This window comes from Artemia sp. Qi Xiang Cuo, chromosome 13, assembly GCF_049724085.1.
Source record: "Artemia sp. Qi Xiang Cuo chromosome 13, ASM4972408v1, whole genome shotgun sequence".
Classification (NCBI taxonomy): Eukaryota; Metazoa; Arthropoda; class Branchiopoda; order Anostraca; family Artemiidae; genus Artemia; species Artemia sp. Qi Xiang Cuo.
The window spans coordinates 24681460-24695093 of NC_142806.1; the positions used below are offsets into that span (position 1 = coordinate 24681460).

The 13634-nt window shown below is 31.8% G+C and overlaps 1 protein-coding gene across 5 annotated transcripts in view; it reads right to left on the reverse strand.

The window, feature by feature from the left end:
- Plod (procollagen lysyl hydroxylase) overlaps positions 1–13634 on the reverse strand; it is a 264942-nt gene that overhangs the window by 12449 nt on the left and 238859 nt on the right. For 3 of the 5 annotated variants that reach the window (XM_089098840.1, XM_089098838.1, XM_089098839.1), the window contains 2 exons: positions 10222–10350; positions 1298–3871 (listed from right to left, as the gene is read on the reverse strand). The exons of the other annotated variants lie outside the window; for them this stretch is intronic. In XM_089098840.1, the coding sequence (XP_088954966.1) occupies positions 3716–3871; positions 10222–10350 (285 nt within the window). In that variant the 3' untranslated portion in view covers positions 1298–3715. Of the gene's footprint in view, positions 1–1297; positions 3872–10221; positions 10351–13634 lie in introns of those variants that run through there. 5 annotated transcript variants of the gene reach the window in all.

Sequence of the window (13634 nt, forward strand, 5' to 3'; positions counted from 1 at the left end):
CATTTCAGAAGAATAGTCTCGGAAATATTAAATTACATTTTGAGGTCTTGGCAGTTATTGCTCATTGACAACCGCTGTGGAACACATACCGATACTTTCGGATAAGTTCAAAACTAAAACTAAACCAAACCAAAAATTCAAAACTAAAGTTCCAAATACGTTTCCCAAATTATTACATTCAGTAGAATTATCAAAATCAGCATCATATTGTAATGGTTTGACAAACCGGCCCCTCCCCCCTTCAAAATCAATTCCTGGTTATGGTGTTCCTGAGGTCTGAATTTCTTAAATCAATACATGATAAAAAAAATGTTCATTTAATATTGAAAAACTAATGACAGCACTTGAAAATTGGCAGAGGTTAGAGAAACAGAAAAAAATGAACATGGTCCTCTCTGTCAATCTAAAAATTGAAATTGGCAGTCTAATAATTAAGACTTTTGGTTTCTAGTCAAAGTAGAAGTAAAGATAATTAAGACACATACAGCCATCTACAAAACTCCCCTAAAGTGAACACAAAACTAATCTACAAAATATATCTTATGAATAGGAGAAAATCCTAGCTTTATTAAATTATAAAATCGTACAGAATACGCTATAAATGTTTCTATTTCAGCTTTTTTGCGCTCTTAACTTCGCCCAGAAGAAAAACAACTACCTTCATTGTCAGACAATTACTTAGTTATCAAGTATAAGTAATTTGATGATTAGTAGATTAATAGGGTAACCAATATTGATGACAAATTTTAGCCAATTTCCATAAGCTCAACATCTATTCACTGGAAATTTTAAACTAGATGGCGCTGAGAAATGACACAGCAAAAAACTAAAATCAAAATGAGCAAGTCTCATAAAGTTTCCAAAAAAGAGGTGATGCAAAATGTTGATACTTGTACACAGAAATAGCTTTTCTTAGAATAAAACACACTGATAAAACAGAGAGAGTATAAACAGGAGCTAAACAAAAATATTTTTTTTTTTTTTACTTGAAGGCAAACACATTTTAGAAGGATTACTTTAAAAATGTCTTTTCTACCCAATTTCACCAAACTTAATTTAAGTTTGAGTAAAATAAGTTTTTCATTTCTTTTTGTATATACACACAGGATATCTGAAAGAATTTTCACTGATTACAAACCTTATTTTTGCCAGCTACAAGTAAGACATGCATGAAAACGGTACAAAAAGGCTGGAAAACAGACCAAGTTACAATAGCTTGGATGTATTGTAGGAGTTTAAAAGGATCAAAAAACCAATATGTTAGCAGATCAGGAAAAAGCTCAGTACTTCCTTTGGAATCCGAGGATATCTCCATAATCTCCTGCCATTAGTAATCTCCATGATCTCCAACATAAACATTATCTCCTGCCATGTGTAATTTCCAAAATCTCTAACATAGTTATAATCTCCTGCCATGTGTGCATCTTTTTTTATGGGTTCAGGTCAAAATGGGTCTTTGTTGGTGCATACTAAGTTTCTGAAAGAGATCTTGTACCTCTGCAGCATGAGATGTGGTCGTCTTTGGTCATGATTAATGTCTGCTAAATTTCTGAACCAGATCAGATTTGGACATGGCCAATGTCTGCTGAAATTCTCAACAAGACCTTGTTCCTCTGCAGCACAAGATGTGGTCGTCTTTGGTCATGATTAGTGTCTAGTAAACTTCAGAGGATGAGATTTGGACATGGCTAATGTCTGCTGGAATTCTCAACAAGACCTTGTTCCTCTGCAGCATGAGATGTGGTCGTCTTTGGTCATGATTAATGTCTGCTAAATTTCTGAACAAGATCAGATTTGGACATGGCCAATGTCTGCTGAAATTCTCAACAAGACCTTGTTCCTCTGTAGCACAAGATGTGGTCGTCTTTGGTCATGATTAGTGTCTAGTAAACTTCAAAGGATCAGGTGTGGTCATGGCCAACGTCTGCCAAACTCCTGTGTAAAATCTTGTACATCTGCAGCAAGGGACTATGCCGTGTTTGGTCACGATTAATGTCGACTAAATTTCTGAATAGGGTAGTATTTGGTCACGGTCAATGTTTGCCAAACTTATGTGAGGCCTTGTACCTCTGTAGCAGGGATCGTAATATTTTTTCGTCACGAGTAATGTTTACTAAATTTCTGAAAAGGGTAATGTTTAGTCATGGTCAATCTCTGCCAAAGCCCTGTGTGAGATCTTATACCTCTACAGCAAGGGACGTGGCCGTTATTGGTCACGATTAATCTCTATTAAATTTCTGAGCAGGGTAACATTTGGCCATGGCCATTCTCTGCCAAACGTCTGTGTGAGATCTTGTACTTCTGCAGCAAAAGACGTGGAAGTGTTTGGTCACGATTAATATTTACAAAATTTCTCAACAGTCAGATTTGGTCATGACCAATGTCTGCCAAACTTCTGGAAGTGATCTTACATATCTGAAACAAGGGATATCTACTATCATTGCGTTGACCCCTTTGTATGATTTTGGATAATATATTGAGATAAATTGAATACTGACTAGCTGAAATACTATCAAAAACTGCTCTTTCGGAGAACCCCAAATGTTTTTCTTAACCGCTAATTGACCTGGGTTAGCTGTTCCAACATTTTAGTATCACTTTAACGTACGTTAAAAATAGATCCCTCATGAACCAAATTGATTAAGTCTATATTTTTTTAAGTATTTATATTTTTTATGCAAGTCCCTTGACTGGTTCTTAACGTCATCCGTTCACAAGGATATTCTCAAATTTGAGACTGAAACAAAAAGAGAGGAGCGAAAGAGAGGAAAGAACCTGACAAAAGCTTAAATGTAAAACCCAAATTTCTCATTTAAATCCGAGCACCATCTTCGGCCATTTAATCATAGATGGCTCTTCTCCACTTTTTCTAATTACATCCTTCGAAATGTCGGATTGTTCCCAAAATTACAGAAAAAAATTAACAATCTGGAAGCTCAAGCATTTTTTTAGTGGGTGATCTCACTATTTAAACAAAACAAATAAATTTAATTAATTTAGGATACATAAATCAAACTAATTTAATTGGTAAATCCTTTCAATTAATAAATTAGATTAATTTATAAATTGAATTAATATATGATGAATTAAATAAATTAACAAAGTAAAAAGAATTCACCAATGAAACAGAACTACACCCTTTACATTGGAACAAAGCAAAGATCAAAAAGGCCAAATATTTTCTCCCACCAAACATCAGGCGATGGCAATGCTGCCATGCCCAATCTGGTAATGAGTTTTTTCATGTCAAAACTAGCAATGCCTCTAATTGAGTTTTTAACCAGGTTCCTTAATGGTCTTAGTCAAATCGGCGGTTGAGCGGGTCATATAGCGCAAATAAATCAAGTCTGTAATCATGAAAGGCTTTTTAGATATCCTGTACTATTCATTATTTTGAATGAAAATGGCAGGGATTGCCGCATGGTATTTTAAATTCATATGCAAAAACAATCGAATAATAAATAAATAAATTTGGCATCTGTATACAACTGTTATCACAAAAACACGAAAAAAGAAAGCTACCCCAATTATCAATTAGCATTTATTTGGTCAATGGCAGACTTTATTGCATTACAAATTAATTGCAAAAGACAAGTGAATAATACATAAGTAGTATTTGGTATCAATATACATACATTATCATAAAAGTAAGAAATAAAAAAAAGAAAAAAAAATCCACCACCCCCAATTATCAATTAACGTTTAAATTAGAAGTCTAAGGGTCAATGAAAGAAATCATAATGTATCTGGTTCCTTTTGTCGTTGTTAACCCTTCATGATAGTGAGTTAGACGTCCAGGATGCATCATCGTCCATCCTTGTCGAGTTTCAATTAGGCTACAATTATAGCGGATAAACCTCACTCCGCCACCCTGAAAGTGAAGAGAAAAAAAAATTATTTCCTTATCTTATGGAGCTAGTGGCTAAAAGGCCTGTAAAAGGCTTCCTTTGTAAGGCCTGTGATCTAAAAATTAAGTAGAGCGACGGAGAAGAAACTCACACTAGTCCTTAAAAAAAGAAAAATAAATAGAAACGTGAAAAAATAGAAACATAAAATTGAAAATAATAGACACAAAAGGAATAAATTAATTAAAAACCTAAAAGACAAAAAAGCTAATTGTGATTTTTTTGTTAAATTTTAAATTTGACATTCAATTCCTTATTTTGTATAGCAGGTACCTCAAAAATAAGACCTGTGGGCTAAAAAGTAAATAGAACGATGGAGAAAAAGCCCATGGTCGGTTTGGCCAAAATGGGGTTAAGTTTTAGAATTACTTCCTCTGTTTCTTCACATTACACCTTTCTATGCCAGTTTTGTTCCGCCATCTCAAGGGTTCATCTCTTTTCAACAGTTTTTCAGCACCTCTGAGAGATGGGAATGAAAGTGGTCCATAACAAGTCACTGATTCCCAACCTTGGCAGCTTCATCAGCCAACTCGTTTCCTATGATCTTAAAATGTCCTAGAGTCCACATCAGTGTAATACAAAAAAAAAACTAAAAGTCCCCAGGGCAATATAAGAAAACAAGGCTTAAAAAAAGCCTTCACCAAACCCTTGGAAAGATCCTTGGTTTTCCCTTTGTTACATTTTTTCGGTTTATCATGCTTAGCCAGAAATTATTTGATAGATTAATATAAACAGAAGAAACATTGGACAAATTCCCTTGGATACTAGTCTGTTCAAGGTTTCATAACACTCCTACTAGGAGGCAATCAGTCCCTTTGACCTGAGCCTTCACTCAGTTTTGTGAGTCACCACACAACAAAAATATATATCAAATGTTAGTAATTGTTATTAATGTAATCAATACATGTATTACATATATATATATATATATATATATATATATATATATATATATATATATATATATATATATATATATATATATATATATATATATATATATATATATATATATATATATATATATATATATATATATATATATATATATATATATATATATATATATATATATATATAATTAGATCAATAAAATTAAACTTATATGCATATCTTATTAATGCTTCAAAAATTAATTTCAAACTTCTACTACTACTCTAAATCAATGTAAAACTAAGCTCTGGCCAGCTAAATGAAAAGGAACTTTCCACACATTATACATTTCCATATTCTAGGCAGATGACGGTTGCGGAAAATTTTACAGATTTTATGCGTCAACGACATCTGACAAACTTAAAAAATTTGACAGATGGCAATAGTGACAAAAATTGTTTATCACAATTTGAACCCGATTAAATTAGCATCTCTATCGAGAAGACAAGGAATTTTTCGTTTTATTTGATTCTCTGTCGACACACCGGGCGTTCGATTTGTAAAATATAAGCATGATGTCAGTATTTTGATGCCTTTTAACGACAAAGAAGAAAGGTCCCTTGTTTTCCATGTTGAGACAAAAATTACAAATTCAAAATGTAAGATGGATTGATAACGTTTGTTTTTTCTTTAAATGATATTTTTTTTGTGTAAAAGATTCATATTAGAATCAATTAATTAGCTGAATAAAATTTGACAGTTTGTTGCCTCAATGTTAAAGTAATCAATCGGATTAACGACGGTTCTTGACTACTAACAGGGGCGAATCTCCAGCATTTTTACTGGGGGAAAAGGCAAGAGGGATCCATATCCGATTAATCAAAGTGCATGGGATGTATACTTTTTTTCTCCACATTTTTGGGGGGGGGCAACTGTCCCCCCCCCCCTTAACACCCCCAAACGACGTCCCTGACTATTAATGTCCCTGCGTCGGCCCAGCAGTGCGTTACTACAGCCGGATTTGATCTCTGGGTCCCGTATTATCAAGCTAAGGTCAAACACAATGCACCATCATAGGACCCTCAATGTTAAAGAGTAATGTAGTATTGTAAAAATCTCGATCATCCCTAGTTCTATGGCTATCTGCCTTAGCTCTGCCCTAGGATGGATGAATGGATGGATGGATAATAGAGTATATATCAACAAGTGAAAATGACATCATTTTTCACACAATCCTGTAAAAGGCTTATGCCAGCTTTGCCTCTCACTCAGACTACCTGCCTTGGCTTTGTCTCCAATTGGCCAATGGCTTGATGGCAACTTGATTTTATATTGCATTGTAGTGGTATGTTTGAAATTACAGCCAAAAAAATACGTTCGATTTGCTACTCCAAGTTGCATAAAAAGGTACAATTCAGGGGACCTTTTTCAACTTGAAAAGGTCTGAAATACGAATAATTATTGAAGCCATTATAGGAATTGGAAATTTTTGAAGATATGATTTCCAATCTGCTAAGAAATGTCAGATGGAAATAAGAAGGCATCCAATGTCAAGCTTGGATCAGATATCGGCTGGAGACGTTTTGTAAATTGGATGTGAAACCCAAGGACATAGTTGTTTAGAATAGCAACCGACAGATGAAAAGGTACATGGTATGGATGGGTAATTTAGACTCTATTTTTTGAACCATAATTGGTTTGAAAATTGACAGAATATTGAGGGGGAATTCGAACTAAATCAAAACACATTATGTGGATGCAGATTGTCAAAAGGGCGTATCTTAAGGGATTTAGGTATTCAATTTGATCTTTCAGAAAAAACTTTAAGGGTATGGTCAATTGAAAAAAAAGTAATGTCTGCATTCACTACTGACACTACTACCACTGCTACTTTTACTTATGCTACTACTGCTACTAAACTACTCCAACTACTACTTCAATTGCAACAACCTGTAAGGGTATTTAGAGTGTCAAGACGAAAAGGACGTCAAAAGGGGGTCAAAAGTGCAAATCAGCAGTATTTTTAGAACGGCTTACCGTGCCAAGGTGGAACTTCCGGGGCAACATGAAAGGAATGTTGAACTAATGAAAAGGCAAGATGTACATGATACTACCGCTATTAATACTGCTTCTACTACTGTTACTACTACTACTTATGCAACACTAACACTGCGACTACTTCTCCTACTGCCATCGTAACTACTGTGATACTAGTACTACTAAAACTAAATCTTCTAAAGTACAATTTGAGAGAATATTAATGGCAAATTCGTACTTACAAAAGACACTATGTGCATTTAGATAGTCAAAATGCGTATCTTAAGAATTGATATGTGTATTAAGTTGGAACATCGGATATTGAAGGGGATGTTGAAAAATAACCAAAGGTGATATGTGTATACTGCTACTAATACTACTACAACTATTGCTACTACACAAGTTAAGGGTATGAAGGTGAAGCTTTCAAGAAATATTTAGGCAGATGTTGAACTGAATCAAAACGAACTATGATCATGTAGATTGTCAAAAGGGTGACAGATTAATATCACAATAACGGCTTACATTATTAAGTTAGACCTTTCAGGGTAAGTTGTGGCGGATTTTGAACTAGCCAGAAGACACTATGCGTAAATTTTCAATACTATTTCTACGGATAGTGTAACTAATGACAAGTTACACTTGCAACTAGGACAACAAGTTGAAACTTTTAGGGAACTTTTAGGGGAGTTTAAATTAAACGAAAGACTATATGCATGCCGGTCTTAAAAGGGCTTATAAACAATATCATTGGCAGCGCTGCTCTATCATAACCAGTAATATTGTTGAATATAAATTAAGGAGCTTATTTGATTGGAAATTAAAAGTTCAAGCGCCCCTTTAAGAGTCAAAACTGATTCGCGGGCAATCAGCTTTCCAATTCTGTTTCCCTGAAAATACTATGTCAATATGAAACGAACAGAAATTAGTGAAAAAAAACTTGTTCCACAAATCATGTTTTTCAAGGAAAAGTGAAGAAATCCCTTAAAACAATAATGGGCAATAATGGAATTAAACAATCTACCAAGCATAAAATTACCACAAATTAGCATCAACAAATAAATGAAACCCCAAAGGAACAGATATTACAATAAATAACCAAGTCAACCTCAAAACGAGCCAAAATTAACATGATTATACCTTCTCAAGGCCAGAGCATAATTTGCACTTTGTTGAGAATTTTTTTAAGGTTTTCCCTTTTTTAACTTAAATAAATCAAAAATTATTAAGATTTTAAAGAATAAATATGAGCATATGTATATTAAACTAACAATGCACATTATTTTTTTTTCAGTAATATATTATATTCTGGTATTGTGAAGGCATAGGAATTGTGAGCCCTAATCATGTTAATTTTTGCTCATTTTAAATTTGACACGGTTATTTATTGTAATTTCTGTTTGTTTTGGGTTTCATTTGTTTATTTATGCTGACTTGTGGTAATTCTACGCTTGGTAGATTATTTGACTCTAGTATTCCTCATTTTTGGTTTAATGGAGTTCTTTACTTTTCCTTGAAAAATATATTTTGTAGAATAAGTTTTTTTTTTAATTAATTCATTTCTGATCATGAAATACCAGAAAAGGAAGATTTATAAATGAAAATACCCCCCAAAAAGTATTCTCAAAATATGGAGGGGATAAACAAAAATCTAGAAGGCACATCAGAAATATTACCCCCCCCCCTCTCCGCACCTTAACATTCAAAATTTGACATCAGAAAATTGAACCAAAGAGTTTTTTAAAACTTTCGACAACTGCTAGGGAGCAGTCGTTCATAAAGAATTAAGATAATAAGTCACACTTTACCGTAAAGAGCGGAGGGTTGGGGGTAGGAAGCCCCCCTCACATACGGAGTAATTTCAGTTCGTTTTAGGTTTTATGTCTCTTCACTTTAATTTTAGAAAACTTGTTGTTTCTTTTAAAATTATTTATTTAATAATGTGAAGAGTCAATGAAGAACTATTTAAATATAAAAGAATGGAGAAAACAGGCTTGATGAAACTGGCTCATGAAGGGTTTATATTCAACTATAAGGGTATAGTGACTGGGAGCATAGTGAATGGGAGTATAGTGACTGGCTTCTGCACGAAAGGTCTTCTCAATGTTTGTTATGTTGCCAAAAAAATCACTAGAGTATTCTATTCCGGCATTTTGGGCAATAGAAACCCATAGATTTTTTCACGCCACATAGATAAAAAGTAAAAGCCTGCACCTTAGGTTTATTTCATCTACTTTTATTGAACTTAATTAATTGCATTTCTTAATCAACCTTTAATTGCATTTAAGCTGTGTTAAAAATAACCATTCACTTTTTATAGATTCAAGACATTTAATAAATAAATTGATTGCTAAAAGCTTAGCTTAAGTTTTTCCGATTTTTAAAATAAATGGAGTCACATTTACTAGGTAAATGCGACTCCTAAGGTCTAAGGAAAAAAAAGATGTTAAGTACAAGGTCTAGCAAAAGGCTACTCAAAATAATGTGATTTTATAATGATAACAATGAGAAAAGCCTAGAAAATGAAGCAAACATACATCATAATAAAATATAATAGAGTGACTAAAAATATTTATTTATCTGTTTTCCAAATATGTTGAATAAAATATATTAAATTTTTATGAAATAATCAATTCGAAATAAAAAAAAACAAAAAAAAACGCCTCTTTATGAGAAAACAAAGTGAGAATTCTAAGTTTTTTTTGTCAGAGTCCAAATTGACTCAAATTTATTTAAGTTCATTCAGCCTGGCGTCTTATTATTACAATCACCATCACCAAATGTTAGAAATCTTATGCTCCAACTTCGCAGAAACTTGAGAGTAGCTATATGAGGGTATTATGATGCAATAGCAGAAGAAAGCTATCTGAAGGAGGTATTTGTAATGTGTAATGACTCTTTCAATACCCTCCCCCTCCCATGCAACAACAACTTAGCTGAAATGTAAGAAAGTTACACACCCTCTAAACCTGAATCATACAAGGATTTTCAATGTATATTCAGGCTATTGCCCTCATTTATATTGGCCAAATTGATTAAAGAACATTCTCTAAGATATTAGCAAGGATGCCAAATCACGAAAATATAGGGAGAGGGGTAAGAATTTTACATTGTTTTTTATAAAATACAAAAGCATATTTTTGAAAATCTAGGAGGGGGGAGGGAGAGTATTTTTTTAGATTTTTTTCAATGAAAATACCAAAAAGGTGTTTTCCAAAATCTAGGACGGTAGGGGACAAAAAATCTAGGAGGGAAAAATTTCTAGGGGGTCATTTACAACCTAAAATAAATAATGTCGTCACGTTCAACTGTCAATCCCCCCCCCCGAATTGACACCCTTGGATATTAGGAACAGTGAAATTTATGTATCTTCTGCCATAGTACGTAAAGAAAATTAAAAACCTACTTCATAATCGATTCCAGCTCGGTTCAAAGCCACGTTGATTGTATAGGTGGAAGAATCGTGATGTGGGCGGAGTGATGGTTGTTCGTCAGGTCTATAACGAACAACGAAGTTCATAATAGATCTTGGAGGCTAGATAATAAAGGAGGCATCAGTTAGACATGAAACACAAGACCAACTCTCAAAGGGCAACATACAAGTAGTTATAGTCTAAAAATAGTCTGAAACAGGGGCATGTAGGCTGACGAATTGTCCCGCATTTGTTTTGTTTTTTTAAGTAATTGCCCAAAAAAATATTTTTCTGAAATCAGAAAAAAAAACTGGTATTTAAACCTGGTCTTATATCGGGTTTCACATAATTATCATTATGCATTATGAATTTAATTGTTAGTGTGCATTATTATAGTTATCGAGTACTAAGTTAAGATGATTAATGTTTATTATTAATAAACAGCTAATTATAATATTTCCCCCATTTATATTATTTCCCCCATTTCATAACTAATTCAATAACTTTTCTTTTATTTAGAAAATACCACCAGAAGATTCAAAACGTGAATCCAAATACCTTATATTTTATCTTATTATCCTTTTATCGTCTATCTCTTATTTCTCTTATTGCCTTCTACCAATCATCTGTCTTAATGTTCTTTTTATATTCCATCTTCTATCTAAACGATCACCTTTTCAAAATACCTTTATTTTCAATTTTGTGGGAATCTTGGTGGAACCTTCTCCCTCAAAAGTAGCTTCGTTAACAACAACATTCTTGTCTTATTTTGTTAATATAAATCGTTTTAAGGTTGATGTATACCCGCTTTAAATTTTCCGCCATCGCTGTACAAGTAGACAGAACTTAACAAAAAAAAAAAAAAAAAAAAAAAAAAAAAAAAAAAAAAAAGACTGAATTAATGGCGCAGATATAAGAACATTTATTAGATTCCTTTGACTAACTAAAGTGATTTTTATTTTATTAATCTAACTCAGTTTAGCGTTGCTATAAACGCGCTTTAAAATCTGACTTCGTTTTACTGTTTAAAATAGTTTTCAAAATTCATTTAAAAAAAAAAAAATCTTTTTCAACAAGCCTAATGTTTGAAAAATTTAAGACGAAAAATTTTCCACCATTGCTTGAAAAGTTCGACAGAATTTAGCAAAAAAAAAACTTAAATTAAGTTAAACGCGCAGATACAAGAACGTATTATATTAAAGTCTTTTGGGTAATCATCGTAGAGTGTTCTTTATCTTATTTATTAATCAAGTTCCTTTTAACGTTACTATGAACAGGCTCTAAAATTTGACTTTATTTAGATGGTTAAAATGGGTTCAAAATTCACTTTTCTTTAATTTATTTTCATCAAGCCTAATTTTTAAAACATTTAGGTCGGAAAATTGTCATTTAGGTCGGAATATATATATATATATATATATATATATATATATATATATATATATATATATATATATATATATATATATATATATATATATATATATATATATATATATATATATATATATATATATATATATATATATATATATATATATATATATATATATATATATATATATATATATATATATATATATATATATATATATATATATATATATATATATATATATATATATATATATATATATATATATATATATATATATATATATAGATTCTGTATTTCTTTTCCTCTTTTCTTAAATTTACAAATTTCACACATTCTTGGACAGATAAACAGCAAAAAAAAAAGAACATTTATGATTATAATGGTCAATTTTTAGTTTGGAATTTAATATACAGCTAATTGGTCTGGCAACTTTATAGCACCTAACTCATTACCAGCGGCAAATAAATACATGTAAATAAATATAACAATTAACGTACGCTAAAAAAAAAAGGCATGCAAAAATTCAAAATAAACTTTCCTCAAAATCCATGCAAAAACATAGATTTGACAATATTGAATAATTACCACTTAGAAATACCATAAGGCTATAGGAATGAAAGAAAAATCAGAATTGAAAAGTTGATAAAATGAAAATATAGAATGAAAAAATCGTTAAAAAATATTTTAAGAAATTGTTAAGGCCTTATTTTTAGCTCTAATATGGCACACTATCCCAGCAGCAAAAGACAGAAAATCTTTAGGTTAAAACAAAACCGAATAAACCTTAAGCATTCGACTAAACTGTATCACAGTCAGGTAGTTTTTAGGCTTAGTTTATTTACTAAAGCTTATTAGCTGTTTACCTAAAAAAAGACAAAAAAAATATTACATATGATATATATTCTCATCAGCGAAAACTTTTTTTAATTTCTGATCTAGTTTTCAAAACCGAATAAACCTTAAGCATTCGACTAAACTGTATCACAGTCAGGTAGTTTTTAGGCTTAGTTTATTTACTAAAGCTTATTAGCTGTTTACCTAAAAAAAGACAAAAAAAATATTACATATGATATATATTCTCATCAGCGAAAACTTTTTTTAATTTCTGATCTAGTTTTGAAATTAAAATTATTCAGTTATAGTTAATTTTCTAATTAATTATAAAATTAACTATAACTGCATAATTTCAATTAGTTGTATATTGATTATGTAAAATGAATAATTACAATTGAAACTTATGATTATTTATACAATATTTTTTATTTTGTTTTTATTTTGCAAAATATAAAAATATAGCACCATCTTACTAAATAAAGTATCTTAGTCTTGTATCGTCTTATATGCCACACATTTAGACCTACGAGGACCCCCCCTCCCTCTGATTTGTTTTTTGTTTACTTGTTAATATAATCAATCCAATTTAAAATTCATAATCTTAACTCGGATGCAAAAGCTTTTTTCTAGACTTCAGCAGCGTCTAGACGTTTTATAGACACTGCAATTTTTAATAAAATTATTACGTTTCAATGAATTGGTCTATTTATTATAGTCAAATAGTAGTAGTAAGACTGTTAATTTTATTGTGTTATTTTTTTATTTAGTAACTTTTTATTAAGTTAATTATAATTTTACTTTTATTAAGTTGATTTTATTTACTTCCTTTCTTGATCTAGTTATTACCGTGACCTGGGTAATACTGATCACCGACTTGTAGTTGTGAAAATTCGTCTTAAGCTAAAATTTCAGAAGGTCGACAAGCGCGTTGTAACGCTAAATCTCCACAGTCTTCATACTCCTGCGATCAAAGAGTGGTGCGCATTTGAGATTAAAAACCATTTTGAAAGCTTGTCCGAGCTTTCAAACATTGAAGCCATGTGGGACTTGTTTAAAAATAGAGCCATCGACGCAGCAAGAACAATTCTTGGCTTGCAAGTTCAGGTTAAAGAGCCTTGGCTGTCACAAGAGGCTGTGGACGTCATTACACACCGAAGGCAAGTCAGTATGCGGAGGGACATGAAGACCTATCGA